The sequence below is a fragment of the Dama dama genome, chromosome 22, assembly GCF_033118175.1.
Source record: "Dama dama isolate Ldn47 chromosome 22, ASM3311817v1, whole genome shotgun sequence".
Lineage (NCBI taxonomy): Eukaryota > Metazoa > Chordata > Mammalia > Artiodactyla > Cervidae > Dama > Dama dama.
The window spans coordinates 7,883,057-7,903,887 of record NC_083702.1 but is presented as its reverse complement, the minus strand read 5'-3'; the positions used below and the strand labels follow the sequence as shown (position 1 = coordinate 7,903,887).

Here is a 20,831-nt window from a genome sequence, read left to right as displayed (position 1 = left end):
GCAGGCTCCGGGGCCAGTGTGAGGACCAGAACAGGCCAAGTGGGGCCTGGTCTCAGATTTGAGTGGTTGGGCTAAAGCAGCTTTCTCTAAAATGGAGCTTTTTAGCCCAAGCAGGATATGTAAATGCCTTTGAATGGCTTGAATCCTGGAGTGTTGACCTGCACCTGTGTTTTCCCCAGGATTATGACTTGTGTATCACCTGCTACAACACTAAAAACCACGACCACAAGATGGAGAAGCTCGGGCTGGGGCTCGACGATGAGAGCAACAACCAGCAGGCTGCCGCCACGCAGAGCCCAGGAGACTCCCGCCGCCTGAGCATCCAGCGCTGCATCCAGTCGCTGGTGCACGCCTGCCAGTGCCGCAATGCCAACTGCTCGCTGCCGTCCTGCCAGAAGATGAAGCGGGTGGTGCAGCACACCAAGGGCTGCAAGCGCAAGACCAACGGCGGTTGCCCCATCTGCAAACAGCTCATCGCCCTGTGCTGCTACCACGCCAAGCACTGCCAGGAGAACAAGTGCCCCGTGCCCTTCTGCCTCAACATCAAGCAGAAGCTCCGGCAACAGCAGCTGCAGCACCGGCTCCAGCAGGCCCAGATGCTGCGCCGGAGGATGGCCAGCATGCAGCGGACTGGTGTGGTGGGGCAGCAGCAGGGCCTGCCCTCCCCGACCCCTGCCACCCCGACCACGCCGACAGGCCAGCAGCCCACCACCCCACAGACGCCCCAGCCCCCGCCCCCCTCTCAGCCCCAGCCCACGCCTCCCAACAACATGCCGCCCTACTTGCCCAGGACTCAAGCTGCTGGCCCGGTGTCCCAGGGCAAGGCAGCAGGCCAGGTGACCCCCCCGACCCCGCCTCAGACTGCTCAGCCCCCACTTCCGGGACCCCCACCTGCAGCAGTGGAAATGGCCATGCAGATTCAGAGGGCAGCCGAGACGCAACGCCAGATGGCCCACGTGCAAATCTTTCAGCGGCCAATCCAGCACCAGATGCCGCAGATGACTCCCATGGCCCCCATGGGTATGAACCCGCCCCCCATGGCCAGAGGGCCTGGTGGGCATTTGGAGCCAGGAATGGGGCCCACTGGCATGCAGCAGCAATCCCCGTGGGCCCAGGGAGGACTGCCCCAGCCCCAGCAGCTGCAGTCCGGGATGCCCCGGCCAGCCATGATGTCAGTGTCACAGCATGGGCAGCCCCTGAACATACCTCCCCAGCCGGGCCTGGGCCAGGTAGGTGTGAGCCCTCTCAAGCCAGGCACTGTGTCTCAACAAGCCTTACAGAACCTCCTGCGGACTCTCAGGTCTCCCAGCTCCCCTCTGCAGCAGCAACAGGTGCTCAGCATCCTTCACGCCAACCCCCAGCTGTTGGCCGCGTTCATCAAGCAGCGGGCGGCCAAGTACGCCAGCTCCAACCCGCAGCCCCTCCCTGGGCAGCCGGGCCTGCAGCCCCCCGCCATGCCGGCGCAGCAGGGGGTCCACTCCAGCCCCGCCATGCAGAACTTGAACCCCATGCAGGCAGGCGTCCCGAGGGCCGGCCTGCCCCAGCAGCCCACGCAGCAGCAGCAGCTCCCACCGCCCATGGGCGGGATGAGCCCGCAGGCTCAGCAGATGAATATGAATCACAGCACCATGCCCTCGCAATTCCGAGACATCTTGAGGAGACAGCAGATGATGCAGCAGCAGCAGCAGGGAGCGGGGCCGGGGATGGGCCCGGGGCTGGCCAACCACAACCAGTTCCAGCCCCCCCAGGGTGTGGGCTACCCTGCCCCGCAGCAGCAGCCGCCACCGCGAATGCAGCATCACATGCAGCAGATACCGCAAGGGAACATGGGACAGATGGGTCAGCTCCCACAGGCCCTGGGAGCAGAGGCGGGAGCCAGTCTGCAGGCCTACCAGCAGCGGCTCCTTCAGCAACAGATGGGCTCCCCGGCCCAGCCCAACCCCATGAGCCCCCAGCAGCACATGCTCCCGAGTCAGGCTCAGTCCCCGCACCTCCAAGGCCAGCAGATCCCGTCTCTCTCCAATCAAGTGCGATCTCCCCAGCCTGTCCCTTCTCCACGGCCGCAGTCCCAGCCCCCCCACTCCAGCCCTTCCCCACGGATGCAGCCTCAGCCTTCTCCACACCACGTCTCCCCACAGACCAGTTCTCCACATCCTGGACTGGTCGCTGCCCAGGGCAACCCCATGGAACAAGGGCATTTTGCCAGCCCGGACCAGAATTCGATGCTCTCTCAGCTCGCTAGCAATCCAGGCATGGCAAACCTCCATGGTGCGAGCGCCACGGACCTGGGACTCGGCACCGACAACTCAGACTTGAATTCAAACCTCTCACAGAGTACACTAGACATACACTAGAGACACCTTGTAGTATTTTGGGAGCAAAAAAAATTATTTTCTCTTAAGACTTTTTGTACTGCAAACAATTTTTTTGAATCTTTCTTAGCCTAAGAGACAATTTTCCTTGGAACACATAAGAACTGTGCAGTAGCTGTTTGTGGTTTCCAGCAAACATGCGAGATGAACCTGAGGGGTGATAGAATACAAAGAATATATTTTTGTTATGGCTGGTTACTACCAGCCTGTTTTTTTCCCTTGTGTGTTTGGTTCAAGTGTGCACTGGGAGGAGGCTGAGGTCTGTGAAGCCAACCACACGCTCCTGCCTTGCACCTCCAATAGGTTTTATTATTTTTTTTAAATTAATGAAAATATGTAATATTAATAGTTATTATTTACTGGTGCAGATGGTTGACATTTTTCCCTATTTTCCTCACTTTATGAAAGAGTTAAAAGAACATTTCTAAAACCAGAGGACAAAAGGGGTTAATGTTACTTTAAAATTACATTCTATATATATATAAATATATATAAATATATATTAAAATACCAATTTTTTTTCTCTGGGTGCAAAGACGTTCATTCTTTTAAAAATGTTTAAAAAAAAAAAAAAAAAACCCCTTTGCTCCCCTCAAGTCAACTTTTGTGCTCCAGAAAATTTTCTATTCCGTAAGTCTGATCGTAAAAACTTCAAGTATTAAAGTAATTTGTACATGTAGAGAGAAAAATGACTTTTTCAAAATATACAGGGGCAGCTGCCAAATTGATGTATTATATATATTGTGGTTCTGTTTCTTGAAAGAATTTTTTTCGTTATTTTTACATCTAACAAAGGAAAAAATTAAAAAGAGGGTAAGAAACGATTCCAGTGGGATGATTTTAACATGCAAAATGTCCCTGGGGTTTCTTCTGTGCTTGCTTTCTTCCTCCTTACCCTGCCCCCACCCCCCACACACACACTTTCTGTAAAACTTGAAAATAGAAAGCAAAAACCCTCAACTTGTAAATCATGCGATTAAAATTGATTACTTATAAATATGAACTTTGGATCACTGTATAGACTGTTAAATTTGATTTCTTATTACCTATTGTTAAATAAACCGTGTGAGACAGACACCTGATTTTGTTTCACTTCTTGCGGCTGCATCGGTTTAAATGCCTGACGCCTAGGATTTTGGGCGGAACGTAAAAGCACTAGCTTAGAGCCCTCCCTAACTATTACATGAAGTGATTTTGTGAAAAGATAGATTTTTTAAAATAGATTTTGATAAATCCATCCAAAATTTTGGAAAAAGACTTGTCAGGGAAAAAGAGAAGTACCAGCTAAATGTTAATTTTACCAATTTGAATTGATACTAGCCTTTATCAGCTTTATACAGCTCCTCTGTGGTCCCCTATGTATGACTGCTTGGTCTTCATTTAGTCACCCTCATCTTACAGGAGTAAGAATGACCACCTGAGGGGTCATACCTGCTGAAGTCACAAGTAGCTCCACTGGAAGCTGGGGCAGCAGTACAGCCCTGTTCTCCATGATACTTTATTTTGCTGACCGCCAGCCAAGAAGTCCTGGGGGGACGAGGCTGTAAGAAAAGATGCTCTGGAAATAAAACCCACAATGGGAAGGCCGAGAGAGGCCAGCACAGAGTCTAGTATGAGCTGGGTGCTGAAGAACAGGAAGGGACCTGGCCCTTCCTCTACGGACTATTACATCTGCTGTGGGCAAGTCTGAAAAGTCAGAAGGACCCTGGAGTGAGCTGCTCTGGCAGCATTTGGCAGGTCTTCCTTGTTACTCTAACACAGCTTTAATTGACACTGACTGGATCATCTGCTAAGGGCTAAGGAAAGAAGACCCTCTTCAAATACCTTAATTCAAACTCCTGTTTGGCCTTTCCACTAGTTTACTAGGTCTCAGCAAAAATAACCAGTATGTCCATGTGAGGTGGACCAGCACACTCGGTGCCCACCCCAGGAAATGTTACCCAGTGTCCACCTGCCTCAGGTCAGTGGTCCAGCAGACATACACGCAGCACCTATGTTCTGTGCCAGGCCGGACAACACGGGATGGGATGCAGCCTTGCCCTCAGGCTAGCCAGCTAGTGATCTAGAAGAAAAGACAGAATGATGCTTAAGATAAAGTGGAAAGTCTTAAGTGGTATAAGCAGGGAACAGAGGAAGTAGGGATAAAAGCTTCTGGCTATTAGGAAGTTTCTGGGGAGGACAGCACTTAAACTGTCCTTTGTGGGGACTGTCCACAGCTTTGTGGGAGAAATGGATGGGATCCAGAGGAGAGAGGTGAGGAGGGTCTCCAGCCCTGAAGAGAAGAGTCAGTTCCTACTGGGAAAAAAACAGCTTCAGGTCCACATGACAGACCAGAGAGAAGACGTGAGTGCCTGTTACAGAAAGGTCCCCAGTGTGGTCCCACCAACTAGAGACCCAGGGTAGATCTGAGCACCCAATAGGGAAGATACTTAGAATTCCATCCATTTCCAAGCAGTCAATTCCCAAGGTAGATAACCCTAGCCTCTTTGGCCAAATACAGCTGGATTGAAGTGTTAACATTCTGGTCTCAATGTTGCAAGGAGAAAGTGGGGACAGAAATAATTAAATGGGGAGGAGGAGACAAGCTGTCCTCGCCCAGGCCAGAGGCAGTGCTAGGGAGGGGAAAGATGTGAATTAATATACAGCCAAGAATACAAGAAGGTGATTCCAGTGTTTCTGTGTATTTGAAAATTACCAGAATGAAAAGGTCTAAAAGGAGCCCCAAGTTTCCAATTGGGCTGTTTCTCAGACATCAATCTAGGAAATGAGCCCGATGGGTGCAGCAGTATTCAGGTACTTTTTCATTTACTAGCTCACTGAATTCTCAAAACCAGCTCCAAAAGCTGACAAATGAGAAGAATGCATCTTGGGTGTGTATGCAAGGTCGCACAGCCAGAGCGAGCCAAAGGCCTGGCGGATTCCAGCCCTTCCTCCCCCTGGCATCCTTTCTCTCACTGCAGAGAAGCCCCTGTGATGGCTGCACAATAACTGATGACACAGGGCTGTGTTCTAAACAAATTCAAAACACAGACTGAAAACTGAAAGGGGGGGGGGGGGAAATTAAGGAATAATAAAGGTTAAGTTCCAAGCTGCTTCTCCAACGAGAGAACCTGATCTCTAGACAGTTTCCCGAAGTGTTAAGTTCATGACATAGTCACGCTGTTCAAGAAGCGGAGCGCACAGTCCAGCATCAAAAAGGATAAAATGTCCAAGAATAAATTTAACAAAAGAAGTACACAATTTGTACACTGAAAACTACATAATATCACTGAAAGAAATAAAAGGACATCCTTGTTCACAGATCAAGACCAAATATTGTCAAGAAAGTATGGACATACCTTGTTTTATTGTGCTTCACTATTGTACTTTGCAGATACTTTTTTTTTTTAACAAACAAGATTTGTGTAATCTCTACATCAAGCATGTCTATCAACGTCATTTTTCCAATGATATTTGCTCATTTCATTTCTGTGTCACATTTTGGTAATTCTCCCAATATTTCAAACTTTTTCATTATTATATCTGCTATGGCAAATAGAAGGGGAAAAAGCAGAAGCAGTAACATTTTATTTTCTTGGGTTCCAAAATCACTGCAGACGATGGTGACTGCAGCCATGAAATTTAAAAGATGCTTGCTCCTTGGAAGGAAAGCTATGACAAACAGTGTATTAAAAAGCAAAGAAAAAAAAAAAAAAAAAAAGCAAAGACATCTCTTTGTCAACAAAGGCCCGTACAGTCAAAGCTATGGTTCTTCCAGCAGTCATATATGAATGTGAGAGTTGGACCATAAAGAAGGCTGAGCACCAAAGAATTGATGCTTTTGAATTGTGGTGCTGGAGAAGACTCTTGAGAGTCCTGTGGACAGCGTGGAGACCAAACAAATCAATCCGAAAGGAAATCAATCCTGAATATCCATTAGAAGGACTGATGCTGAAGCTGAAGCTCCAAACTTTGGGCACCTGATGCAAAGAGCCGACTCATTGCAAAAGACCCGGATGCTGGGAAAAACTGAAGGCAGGAGGAGAAGGGGTGGCAGAGGATGAGATGGTTGGATGGCATTGCTGACTCAGTGGACATGAGTTTGCACAAACTCCGGGAGATGTGATGGACAGAGGAGCCTGGCGTGCTGTAGTCCATGGGGGAGAAAAGAGTTGCAAATGACTTAGCGACTAAACAACAAAATAGTGATCTATGATCCTTGATCTTTGATGTTACTACAATAATTGTCTTGGGAAACTATGAACTATGCCCATCTAAGATGGTGAACTTTATCTATAAATATGTGTGGTCTGACTGCTCCACTAACTGGCCATCCCCCATCTCTCTCCCTCTCCTCAGGCCTCCCCATTCCTTGAGACAAAACAATATTGAAATTGGGCCAATTAATAACCCTATGATGGCCTCTAAATGTTCAGGTGAAAGAGTCACACATCTCTCCCTTTAAAGCAAAAGCCAGAAATGATGAAGCTTAGTGAGCAAGATATGTCAAAAGATTGGGCTGAAAGCTGGCCTCTTGCACCAAACAGATTAAGTTGTGAGTGCAAAGGAAAAATATTTGAGGGAACGTAACATTGCTACTCCAACGAACACATAAATGATGACAGCAAAGCAGCCTTACTGTTGATGTGGAAAACAAAGTTTTAGTGATCTGGAAAGACGATCAAACCAGCCTCAACAGTCCCTTAAGCCAAAACCTAATCCAGAGCAAGGCCCTAGCTCTTTAATTCCAGGAAGGCTGAGAGAGGTGAGGAAGCTGCCGAAGAAAAATCTGAGGCTAGCAGAGATTGGTTCATGAGGTTTAATGAAAAGAAACCACCTCCATGACACAGAAGTACGAGGTGAAATACCAAGTGCTGATGAAGAAGCTGCAGCAAGTTGTCCAGAAGATCTAGCTAAGATAATTAACAGCAGTGATTGCACCAAACATTTTCAATGCAGATAAAACAGCAAATGAAGACATGAAGAACTGACTCATTAGAAAAGACCCTGATGCTGAAAAAGACTGAAGGCTGGAGAAGGGAATGACAGAGGATGAGATGGTTGGATGGCATCACTAATTCAATGGACATGAGTTTGAGCAAGCTCCAGGAGATGGTGAAGGACGGAGAAGCCTGGCGTGCTGCAGTCCATGGGGTCGCAGAGTCGGACACGACTGAGCAACTGAACAACAACAAGAACAAATGAAGACACTGTATAGGATTGTCATAACTAAAGAGAAGTCAGTGCAATGCCTGGCTTCACATCTTCAAAGGACAGGCTGACTCCCTTGTTAAGAAATAACAGAACTGACAACTTGAAGTTGAAGCCAGGGCTCATTTGCCATCCTGCATATTCTAGGACGCTTGATAATTAGGCTAAATCTACTCTGCCTGGGTTCTATAAATGGAAAAACAAAACCTGGCTGATAGGGACTTCCCTGGTGGTCCAGTGGTTAAGAATTTGCCTTCCATTGCAAGGGACACAAGTTCAGTCCCTGGTCAGGGAGCTAAGATTCCACATACCTTGCAGCCAAAAAAAAAAAAAAAGCAATATTGTAATAAATTCAATAAAGACTTAAAAACAAACAAACCTGGATGATAGTACATCTGTATAAATGTTGTTTACTGAATATTCTAAGCCCACTGTTGACATACTGCTCAGAAAAGAAGATCTCTTTCAAAATAGTGCTGCTTCTTGACAATGCACCTGGTCCCCCAGAGCTCTGGTAGAGATGTAATGAGATTACTGTTGTCCTCATGCCTGCTGACATCCCTTCTGCAGCCCGTGGATCAAGGAGTAATTCCTACTTTCAAGTCTTATTTTTAGGAAACACATTTCATAAGGTTATAGCTTCCACAGATAGTGATATTCCTCTGATGGATCCAGGCAAAATCAGCCGAAAGCCTTCTGGAGAGGATTCCCCACTCTAGCTGCCAACAGATTCAAGGCAAGAGGTCAAAATGTCAACATTAACAGGAGTTTGGAAGATGATTTCAACCCTCGTGGATGACTCTGAGGCATTCAAGACTTCAGCAGAGGGCTTCCCTGGTGACTCAGTGGTAAAGAATCCGCCTGCCAATGCAGGGGACATTGGTGCAATCCCTGATCTGGGAAGATCCCACAAGCCATGGAGCAATTAAGCCCATGCAATACAGCTATTAAACCTGTGCTCTAGATCCCAGGAGCCACAATTACTGAAGCCCGAGCTCCCTAGAGCCTGTGCTCCACAACAAGAGAAGCCACGGCAATGAGAAGCCCTAGCACCCCAATTGGAGAGTAGCCCCCGCTCACCACAAGCAGAGAAAAAGCCCATGCAGCAACAAAGACAGCACAGCCAAAAATAAATAAAATTTTTTTTAAATTTTTTTTTAATTAAAAAAAAAAAAAAAAAGACTTCAGTGAGAGGAAGTAACTGCAGATGTGGAAACAGCAAGAGAATGAGAAGTAGCACCTGAAGAAGTGACTGAATTGCTGCCACCTCATGATAAAATTTGGGTGAGGAGTTGCTTCTCATGGATAAGCAAAGAAAGTGGTTCCTTGAAATGTAGTCTACTCTTAGTGAAGGTGCTGTGAAGACTGTTGGACAACAGTGGGGTAGAAGGTTACAGAAACCTAGGTGGTAACACCAAGCAGCAGGGCTTGAGAGGACCACCCCAACTTTGAAGGAAATGTTCCAAATAGGAAAAGGAGTATGTCAAGGCTGTATATTGTCACCCTGCTTATTTAACTTATATGCAGAGTACATCATGAGAAACGCTGGGCTGGAGGAAGCACAAGCTGGAATCAAGATTGCTGGGAGAAATATCAATAACCTCAGATATGCAGACGACACCACCCTTTTGGCAGAAAGTGAAGAAGAACTAAAGAGCCTCTTGATGAAAGTGAAAGAGGAGAGTGAAAAAGTTGGCTTAAAGCTCAACATTCAGAGAACTAAGATCATGGCATCCGGCCCCATCACTTCATGGCAAATAGATGGGGAAACTGTGGAAACAGTGGCTGACTTTATTTTTCTGGACTCCAAAATCACTGCAGATGGTGACTGCAGCCATGAAATTAAAAGACGCTTACTCCTTGGAAGGAGAGTTATGACCAACCTACACAGCATTTAAAAAGCAGAGACATTACTTTGCCAACAAAGGTCCGTCTAGTCAAGGATATGGTTTTTCCAGTGGTCATGTATGGATGTGAGAGTTGGACTATAAAGAAAGTTGAGTGCCGAAGAATTGACGCTTTTGAACTGTGGTGTTGGAGAAGACTCTTCAGAGTCCCTTGGACTGCAAGGAGATCCAACCAGTCCATCCTAAAGGAGATCAGTCCTGAATATTCATTGGAAGGACTGATGCTGAAGCTGAAACTCCAATACTTTGGCCATCTGATACGAAGAACTAACTCATTTGAAAAGACCCTGATACTGGGAAAGGTTGAGGGCAGGAGGAGAAGAGGACGACAGAGGATGAGATGGTTGGATGGCATCACCGACTCAGTGGACAGGGGTTTGGGTGGACTCCGGGAGTTGGTGATGGACAGGGAGGCCTGGCGTGCTGTGGTTCATGGGGTCGCAAAGAGTCGGACACAACTAAGTGACTGAACTGAACTGAACTACTGGGTGTAAAATGCTACCAAACAGCTGTGCATGCTACAGAGAAAGCATCTGTAAAAGGAAGAGTCACTTGATGATGCAAACTTCACTGTTGTCAATTTTAAGAAATTACCAGTCACCCCAACCACACTGATCAACATTGAGGCAGGACTCTCCACCAGCAAAAAGGTTACAATTCACTGAAGGCCTAGATGGTTAGCATTTTTAGCAATAGTATAATTGTATACAATAGTATAATTTAACAATAGTATTTTTAAATTATTTAACTTATTTATTTTTGGCTGCGCTGGGTCTTTTTTCTGCTGTGCATGGGCTTTCTCTCATTGTGAACAGGGGCTATTCTTCATTGCAAAGCTCTAGGTGAGCAGGCTTGAGCAGTTGCAGTGTATGGGCTTTGCTGCTCCAAGGCAATGTGGGATCTTCCCAGATCAGGGATTGAACCCGTGTCTCCTGAATTAGCAGTCAGATTCTTAACCACTGGACCATCAGGGAAGTCCCACATTTTAAAATTAAAAGATATGTACATTGTTTTTTAGCCATAATGCTATTGCACATGTAATAAACTACAGGACAGTATAAACATAACTCTTATGTTTAAGAGTTAAGCACTAGAAAATAAAAAAAAATTCATGTAACTCACTTTATGGCAATACTTGCTTTCCTGCAGTGGTCTGAAAACAAACCGTCAATATATCTGAGGTATGCCTATACGACTCTCCAACTAATCTACAGATTCAATGAAATCCCTATCAAAAATATGTACTAACTTTTTTTTAGCAGAAATTGACATACTGATCCTAAAATGCATATAGAAATGCAAAAGAGTCAGGGACTCCCCTGGTGAGCCAGTGGCTAAGACTCTGTGCTCCCAATGCATGGGGCCCAAGTTCAATCCCTAGTCAGAGAACTAGATCCCACATGCTGCAACTAAGACCTGGGGCAGTAAAATGAAATAATGAAAGAAAATGAGACCAACATATTCATGGACAACTGATGCACACCAAAGGTACCAAGGTAATTTGACAGTGAAAGAATAATCTTCTAAGTAAACGACAGTGAAACAAGCAGTTATAAGTAAAAAAATTGATTTACACATAAAACCACATACAAACCAAAGCCTTTGACTGTGTGGATCATAATAAACTGTGGAAAATTCTGAAAGAGATGGGAATACCAGACCACCTGACTTGCCTCTTGAGAAACCTGTATGCAGGTCAGGAAGAAACATTTAGAACTGGACATGGAACAACAGACTGGTTCCAAATAGGAAAAGGAGTATGTCAAGGCTGTATATTGTCACCCTGCTTATTTAACTTATATGCAGAGTACATCATGAGAAACGCTGGGCTGGAGGAAGCACAAGCTGGAATCAAGATTGCTGGGAGAAATACCAATAACCTCAGATATGCAGACGACACCACCCTTTTGGCAGAAAGTGAAGAAGAACTAAAGAGCCTCTTGATGAAAGTGAAAGAGGAGAGTGAAAAAGTTGGCTTAAAGCTCAACATTTAGAAAACTAAGATCATGGCATCTGGTCCCATCACTTCATGGCAAATAGATGGGGAAACAATGGAAACAGTGACAGACTTTATTTTGGGGGGCTCCAAAATCACTGCAGATGGTGACTGCAATCATGAAATTAAAAGATGCTTGCTCCTTGGAAAGAAAGTTATGACCAACCTACACAGCATATTAAAAAGCAGAGACATTACTTTGCCAACAAAGGTCCGTCTAGTCAAGGATATGGTTTTTCCAGTGGTCATGTATGGATGTGAGAGTTGGACTGGGAAGAAAGCTGAGTGCTGAAGAATTGATGCTTTTGAACTGTGGTGTTGGAGAAGACGCTTGAGAGTCCCTTGGACTGCAAGGCGATCCAACCAGTCCATCCTAAAGGAGATCAGTCCTGAGTGTTCATTGGAAGGACTGATGTTGAAACTGAAACTTCAATACTCTGGCCACCTGATACAAAGAACTGACTCATTTGAAAAGCCCCTGAAGCTGGGAAAGATTGAAGGTGGGAGGAGAAGGGGATGACAGAAGACGAGATGGTTGGAGGGCATCACTGACTCAGTCGACATGAGTTTGGGTAAACTTTGCGAGTTGGTGATGGACAGGGAGGCCTGGCATGTTGTAATCCATGGGGTCGCAAAGAGTTGGACACAACTGAGTGAATGAACTGAACTGAAAAGTTAAAGCTACAACTACTGAATTTTCTGAAAGAAACATACTAAAAACAAATCTCTGCAAATCTGGAGAGGCAAAGATTTCTTAGGATGCAAAAATCATGACTCATAAAAAAATTTTTTTTTATTAACTTGAGTAAAACACAGTTTAATACTCATAAAACACCATTAAGAAAATGTGGACAGTCCACAACCTGGGAGATAATATTCACAGTACATATACTTGATATACTCAACAAAAAACCAGCATCTAGAATAAAGAACCCCTACAACTTAATAGTAAGATGACAAATAACCCAATTAAAAAATACACAAAAGATTTAAGCACACACTTCACATGATAAGATATATGAATAACAATAAGCAAATGAAAAATGCCTAACATCATTAGTCTTCAGAGAAATGCAAATTAAAACCACAAGATAAAAAAAAAAAACCACAAGATACCATTATACACCCACTAAAATGGCTCAAATTGAAAAGGCTGTCAATACCAAGTGTTGGTGAGAACACCGAACGACTAAAATTCTCCCAGCGTGCCATTCAATGTGTAAAATGCCAAACTCTGGAAGACAGTTTGACAGTTTTTTATAAATTCAATCATACCAGTATTCTAAGATCCATGAATTCTATGAAAATTCCTAGGTACTTACCCCAAACATTTGTCCATGCAGAGAATTGCATATGCATGTTCCCGGCAGCTTTATTCATAACAGCCTCAAACTGAAAACAACCTAATGTCTGCAGCACCAGGTAGATGGATACTCAGCCACCAGGACACTGCCCAGCAAAGAAAGAAACAACCTAATTCATGCAACACCAAGGATGAACCCGGAAAGAACCAGATGCTTAGTGAAAAAAAAACAAATTTAAAAGTATATACTGTATTACATTTATGTGAAATTCTAGAAAAGGCAAAGGTAGTCCATTAGTAGCAAAAATCAGAACAGTGGTTGCCGAGGGCCAGAATGGGGGTAGAGGTTTCTGGCTGTGAAGGCTGCTGCTAAGTCACTTCAGTTGTGTCCAACTCTGTGCGACCCCATGGATCGCAGCCTACCAGGATCCTCCATCCATGGGATTTTCCAGGCAAGAGTACTGGAGTGGGATGCCATTGCCTTCTCCGGACTGTGAAGGCAACTATCAGGAAACTCCCTGGGATGGTGGGAATGCTCGGTTTCTTGTGTGGGAGTGAGGGTACTCATTGAACCGGACTCACCGCATCTCACCTCACCGCAGAGAAGCCTCCTGGCCAGAGGCCACATCTTCCCTAGCCTCCCCCACCGCCAGACCACCGAAGCCAGCAAACACTGGACTTCACACTATGCAGCGTGCGTGACACACAGCATTTCACTGAACTCTCTGGTAAGGATGTTCTGTGACGGTGCAGACTTTGGCCCTAACCCTAAAATATAAAGTAAGCGTCTGTCCTACACTGAGCCACTAGCCACAGGTAGCGACTGAGCACCAAAAAGGCAGTTCCTACAACTGGGGGACTGAATTGTTCTTTAATTTTAGTGAATTGAAAGGGAAATGGCTACTATAGACAGCACAGCTCCAGCTCTCCCCGAAGTGAGGACCATAATCTTCATTTTACAAGTGAATAAACTGGGATTCTTGCGAGGTCCCTCTGTCAGTATATGGGGAAAATGTTAAGCTTCTCCCACTCAGGGTCAAAGAGGAAACGTGAAATTGATTGTCCTCTAATGGATCAGCTCAAAGATACAAAATCATCACAAAGAAACAGCACAGTTGCCACGCCTACAGTGATGTTCCCAACGTCACTGCTACCCCATCAGAAGGGCCAATCAGCAATGGCTTTGAGAGAAGACAGGCCATTGCAGACACATGTCCCAGCCCCGGCAAAGGGTCAGCCCAGGGATATCCAGACTCTCCATGCCAACCACCTCCTGGGGTGTGGTCCTAGATGTGAGGCCACAGTCTGGGACTGCCTGTCTCCCCCACCCCCAGCCCCTGGCCATGCTACTTCTCCAGGCAAATGTATTAACTTGCGTGTGTCCATCAGGCCCACGCCCTTGCTTGTGGCACCCTGGCGTGAGAACTGGAAGAGCTTCCTGGTACTGAGGCAGGTTTCTGAGCCTGCAAGTGCAGATCCGCAGGTACCAAGCTGGCTGGTGAAAGTGACAAGGGGCCCCTGCTGGACTCTGTCCAGGGGCAGCTGGCCTTTCCCAGGGGACTCCCCAGCTCTTCTGCAAGTCTCCTCTTCGAGGGACCACACTAGCCATGGGGCTCAGCATAGGGCCAGGGACACGCTGAAAGTGCTTGATGGTGGCTCAAGGCCTCCTCCTCCAGGAAGCTGCCCTGATAACTGACGCACAGACTCCTTCCTTCAATGGACAGAGCACTTGCTGTCACAGCATGTTTGGGCTCTTGGTCACATGCTGTCCCCACTGTGCAGCACCACATTCCTTGCTAGCCTGCCTTACAGCCGTGTGCACTCTGCCAGCCCTGCCTCCGCCCCCACCAGGGTGTGACGAGCACCTGCTGACCACACAGCTCTCAGGGACGGCATCACCTCCTCCAAGAGGTCCTGTACCACCGCCCTCTGGCACACTGCCCTGTGTCGACGGGCTCCAGGACCCTGTCTCTAACAGATACTTTTCCTGTTTATTATTCATTTCAACCCTGTTGACACTGACCCGTTTAAGCCCTGGTTCCCACTGGCTGGGTGATTCTGGTCAGTGGGAACAGTTGCAGCCAAAAGTTCTTGAGAACTTGCACCTGCCAGATACCGCTATGCTTTCACACACATTGCCTCATCTAACACTCACAAAATCCCAGCAAGGTAAGTTCTGTTATTACTCCAGTTTTCACATGAGAAAATTGAGATGCAGGAAGATTCACGAACATGGACTTCCTTAGTGGCTCAGTGGATAAGAATCCACCTGTCTATAGGGAACCTAGGCCTAGACAGCATATTAAAAAGCAGAGACATTACTTGGCCGACAGAGGTCCATCTAGTCAAAGCTATGGTTTTTCCAGTAGTCAGGTATGGGTGTGAGTGTTGGACCATAAAGAAAGCTGAGTGAGAAAGAAGTGATGCTTTTGAACTGTGGTGTTGGAGAAGACTCTTGAGAGTCCCCTGGACTGCAAAGAGATCCAACCAGTCTATCTTAACAGAAATCAGTCCTGAATATTCATTGGAAGGACTGATGTTGAAGCTGAAGCTCCAATACTTTGGCCACTTGATGTGAAGAGCTGACTCATTTGAAAAGACCCTGATGCTTGGAAAGATTGAAGGCAGGAGAAGGGGATGACAGAGGATGAGATGGTGGGATGGCATCACTGACTCCACAGACATAAGTTTGAGTAAACTCTGGGAGTTGGTGATGGACAGGGAAGCCTGGCGTGCTGTAGTCCATGGGGTCGCAAAGAGTCGGACACGACTGAGCAACTGAACTGAACTGGTCCAAGTGTCACACTAGTGGTTAGTCTCACTAATCAATATTGAGTGCACTTATCATAGGAAACCAGTGACATTTTCAGATTTAACTGTGGTAGTGGAAGAATATGCTCCTGCTATTCAATTTATTAGATAAGGCCCACACCTGTTTTGCATCTCCCTTTTTGAAATGTCAGGATTGCATTAAAAGAATTACTTTATGTGTCCCCACAGCATCACATCACATTTAGAAAGAGGGGCTAGAACATCACCATGAATTTATAAATGTTTATCCCCTTCCCTGCAGGAGGGATTGGGCTTTTTTTTTTTTTTTTAAGGCTTCCTAGTTGATTTCAAGGTGATCAGCTGAAATGAGCAAAAAGCATGGTGGGTTGTCATGAGGATTAAATAAAATACTCAAAGGCACCAGGCCTAAGGAGCTGTTTATTAAATATTCAGACTCTGAACCTGGATTGATCAACAATGGGAAAAGTGTGGTTTAGTGAAAAGCTTTTTCAGCACCAACAAGGCTGGTTTACTTAACTTTTCTAAGCTTCACTCTCCTCATTTCTAAAAAGGATAAAAAAACCCCTCCGGCCGTTTAAGTTTGTTGTGGGGAAAAACAAAGTTACAGGATAGATGATAACAGGCAGCCTGGAAACACCTGATACACATCACAGTAGAAAATACTTGGCCTCTCTTCCCTTTCACAGGCCAATGGGGACTGAAAAAAAAAAACAGCATCTCTTGGGGTCCCGGTCAGTGTCTGTGATAATAAACTGCCACCTTCACAGACCTTGCTACATGTATTAGTAAATACACCCCTCAAAAATGGTCATTTGATGAGCACCCATCAATTAACCATACACCTAGAAATGGTGCCCACCAAATTAACTGCCATTATTCTACAAAGAAACTGTTTCAGTTCCTTTAACTGATACTTCAAAATTGCTACTTACATTTTGCATTTGCCTTCCAGTAATCTGCTAGGAGGTGAACCTGTCAATAGGAAGGAGAAAAATTATCTATCACCAACGCCCTCAAAAGAACGCTTACACTCAGTTGGAATTTTCAGAATTCAATCACCCCCTAACTACCTCCCAGTTTTGATTCTGCCTAAAGGACTCCTCATAGTTGGTCCAGCCCAAACCAAGAAACGTTTAAAAAATAGTAAGAGTCAAAACTGCTGGGGCCTGGTGATCTTGTTTGCTGGGACACAGTCGTTGGGACTTGGGAAGGGGCAAGCAGATTCCGCAAAAGAGCTGCTTTAAACTAATAGCTAGGAGCTCAGAGGAGGTCACAGGATGTTTAAGCTTTTCAGAGCTCTACGCTCAGCCAGGCAGTTATCCTACATACCTTTGATTCAATCAACATTAAGGCTCCGCCCCTTATCTTATAAACGTCTCTAGGACACAATTTCTCATTTGGGGAGGCTAATAAAACGCTTCCTCGGTGCGTTGTGAGGAATTCTGACAACGTATCTGAAAGTGCTCTACCCTTTGCAAAGCACTGCTCACATACTAGTTATGTTTTCCTAAGTCCAGCCGTTTTCACAAAGAGCAAAGTGTGGCTCACAGAGATCAAACGTCTTCCCAAGGTCTCACAGAGAACCAAAGCAGAGCTCGCTCGGTTTTCTGCAACCATCCAGCCCTTCTCAACTTTCAAAGCCTGGTTCAAGTACGCGTTTTCCTCAGCCCAGAGCAGCGGGCAAGAGACAAAAACGGGCCGGGGTTCGCACCCCAGCGCTGCCTCTCACGACCTCCTAGGACACGCGTCTGCTCCGTGCGCCTCAGGGGAAGGAAGGGGTGGCGACCCCGCCTGGCCAGTCTGGGCACCTAACAATGGCAGTTAGCTGCTTGTCAGCCCAGTTGGCACTCCTTCTCCTGCTCTCTCCCCGCTCGGGGGGCTGCAGCCAAGGCCGGGGCACTTTGAGGGCTCGCTGCGTGCCAGGCACTGTGCTCGTGGCTCTGGCCGACCGCGACCCCCTCCTCAGCCCAAGACAAATGGTGGTGGTGTGCGTGTGGGGGTCCTGCCGTCCCATCCTCCCCCTCACGGGCAGGCGGGCATCCCAGCTCTGGCAGCCCCCCGTTCAGTAGTTCTCCTATCTCGCTGCCCCGCGACGACCCCAGCGCCCCCACCCTAAACGGCAGTCACTGACCCGCCCTGACTGGCCCCCGGCTGTTCAGCAGTCCGGGCGCGCACCCGCAGGAGCTGCAGCCTTCCGGCGGGGCGGGCGGGGGCGGGGCGCGGGCCGGGGGCGGGCCGGGGCGGGGCAGCCGGCGGTTGGCGCCGGGAACCCGCGCGCGCGGGCGGGCCACGTGACCCACTGGTGGGTATTGCGAGCAACTCCGCCCCAGGCTGGCATTCCGGCCGCATAACACCAGCGGGGCGCGCCAAGATCTGGGCCTAGCAGTTATTGTCCCATTTTGCAGATGAGGCTAACTGAGGCCAGCCCAGAGTCACGGGGCGGTGGGAGGCGGGTGGAGGCCTGCCGGGTGTCAAAGAGGTTAGCACCGTGCCGGCACTTGGTTGGGGCGGTAAAGCGTTGGTCTCCTTTCCTTTGGATTATGTTGGAACGGAAGCCCTAAGAGGGCAGGAACTGTGCCGTTCGCTGTTGTGCCCCGAGCACAGTGGGCACGCAGTAAATCATTTGACTCAATGACTTACTCCGGCCCTGCCTACCTCTCTAACTTCAACTTTGAGTCACCCAGCCTTCTCCTCAAAAGCTTGTAAAAGAATCTGAGAAAGTCCAGACAGGAGGGGTATGACATGGAAAAGAGCACCCAGTCTGCACTTGTGCAGAGGAGTTAATCCAAATTACAGAAGAGGTGAAGAGAGACCAGCCAGGAGGCTTCAGTGAAACCCAGAGCAGGATGATGGTGGTCTTGGTTTAAGGGGTGGCAGTGGAGATAGAAGGGGAAATGTTTGAGATAGGTTTTGGAGAATTAAGGGGAATTTGCTGATGGATTGAAAGTAAGAAACGGAGCGAGAGGGAATGAAGAGGCAGGTTTTTGTTTTTTTTTGAAGAGGCAGTTCTTGAGTGGCTGATGGTGCTGGATATTGAAATGGGGAAAACTAGGAGAGAAATAGGTTTAGGTTAAGGGAATAAAGTGTTCTGTTTTTCTCTTTATGATGTAAGTTATCTCTACAGAAAAAAGAGTCTGGAACTCAGCGGACAAACAAACACATGGACTGAAGATGGGAATCCGGGCCATATAAATGGTATTTACAGCATTAAGAATGAAAGACATCACTTATGGTGAGAAGAGAAAAGAAGCAAGCAGGACAAAGCCCTGAAGATCACCTGGACTTAGAGTTCTGGTATAAGAGGGAGGCCCTGCAAAGGAGAGGGGACTGGCCAGAGAAGCAGGAGGAAAAAACCATGAGGGACCCAGAAAGAACAGTGTTTCAGGAAGCATGGAGTCATCAGTTTTGGCAAATGCCACTGAGAGAAGAGCAATGTGGCTGTACATCAGAGAAATTGTACTTGAATTTGACAGAGCGCTTTTGGTGGAGTGTAGGGATAGATGGAGAGTTGAGGAGAAGTAGAAGTGGAGGTAGGTAGTATGCACAGACAATTCAAGACATCAAGGGGTGGAAGAGAAGAGAGAAATGGTCAGGAACAGAGGAGGAGATTTTAAGGGATTTATTTGTCTAGAACGGGTGACACATGAGCACATGTGTGCTGTTATTTGGGAATGATCCAACAGAGAGCAAGAGATTTAATGATCCCAGAGAGAGGAGGGCAGTGACTCACAGAGGAAAGGCCTCAGAAAGAGGGGAGTATATAAGATTGTATATAAAGGCATAGCTCAGACCAGCCAAAAAGCATACCTTTGTGACAGCTCAGACCAAAGACCCAGGAGCTCCACTGCAGAAGAAACAGCCACACTATTTCAGGGTAGCCACTGTTGCTTAGCAACCTGTGTTTAATAGATGTTTCAACTGAATTCCTCATTAACTGCCATTTCAACTTAGGCTAACAGTTCACATCACTGGGACCTGCTTCAGCTTCCTTCCCTCCCCCAAAGCCGGGTACTTTTGTGGAAATGCCATGAAACTGGAAAGCTCGGGTTTCTGCTTTCTTCTACTGTTGATGATATATCCATTGAGATGTGAAAAATAATACATCACAGAGAAGATGGATTTAGCCATCTTAAAGGGAAGTTGTTGAAAACTGCAGTGTTGAGGAACTTCCCTGGTGGCTCAGTGATTAAGAATCCTCCTTCCAACGTGAGGGATGCAGGTTCAATCCCTGGTTGGAGAACTAAGATCCCACATGCCACAGAGCAATTAAGCCAGCATGTCCCAACTACCAAACCTGTGCACTCTGGAGCCCATGTACCACAATTAGAGAGTCCATATGCCACAACGAAAGATCCCACATGCTGCAACTAAAACCCAATGCAGCCAAAATTTTTTTTTTAATTGCAGGGTTTATATTTCTAACTCAGGACTCTCTGGTGAACACCACTACCTTCTTGCCCTCTTGGAGGCATATCAGGCTAAGCAGAATTTCTAATTCCCTCTATTCAACCACCCAAACTCACTTATTCCTTGTACAGTTTTACCCACTACAGAACATGGTCAACCCATTTGACACATTTACCCAAAGTCATTGGATTCTTCCCTCTTCCAAACCTACTCCATACAGTTAGTTACTGCCTCCAACATACTTCTCAAATTCTTCTACTTTTCTGCACACCCTCTAAGTCTGCCCTGGTCCAAGTCACCACCATCCCTCCCCTGGGTTAGTACAGGAGCCTTCTAACTGGTCCCCCTGCTGCTCTCTTGATCTACCTCCAACACACTCCATGCAGCATCCAGAGAATGAGCTCTTAAAAAAAAAAACAATCTACTCATTGCCTTAAAAATCTTTAAAGGTTTCTGGTTACATTTTTCTGCCAACTGGAGCCCTTTACCACCTCCTCTATATTCTGTGTCTGGGAACTTCCCTGGTTGGTCTCTTGGCTAAGACTCCACAATCTCAATGCAGGGGGCCCAGGTTTGATCCCTGGTTAGGGAACTAGATCCCACATGCCACAGTTAAGAACTCGAATGCCTCAACTAAAGCTCCTTCATGCCACAACTAAAGATCCCCCATACCGCAACTAAGACCTGGTGCAGTCAAATAAAAAAACACATACTTTTTTAAAATATAGGATACCTTTTGGTGGCAGAAGAACCAACAGTACTCATGGACAGCGTGGGTAGGTGGTTAGAGGTAGAAAGTTTTGAAGAAAACAAATTAAGAAAGACTTTCACATGTATCTAGTGAACCTCAAATTTAGAAATAT

General features: G+C 46.7%; 1 protein-coding gene and 1 long non-coding RNA gene across 2 annotated transcripts in view; one reads left to right on the top strand and one right to left on the bottom strand.

Moving 5' to 3' along the window:
• EP300 (E1A binding protein p300) overlaps nucleotides 1–3,449 on the top strand; it is a 64,390-nt gene extending 60,941 nt beyond the window's left edge. Inside the window, exon 31 of the mRNA XM_061124457.1 lies at nucleotides 180–3,449. Coding sequence (XP_060980440.1) covers nucleotides 180–2,354 — 2,175 coding nt within the window. The 3' untranslated portion in view covers nucleotides 2,355–3,449. The remainder of the gene's footprint in view (nucleotides 1–179) is intronic.
• An 877-nt stretch (nucleotides 3,450–4,326) lies between these two features.
• Nucleotides 4,327–17,761, bottom strand: LOC133043535 (uncharacterized). Its single transcript, XR_009689720.1, has 3 exons — nucleotides 17,693–17,761; nucleotides 16,494–16,533; nucleotides 4,327–4,434 (listed from the first exon to the last, which is right to left on the bottom strand). It is a non-coding gene; the product is annotated as an uncharacterized LOC133043535 (long non-coding RNA).
• Nucleotides 17,762–20,831: the final 3,070 nt, after the last annotated feature.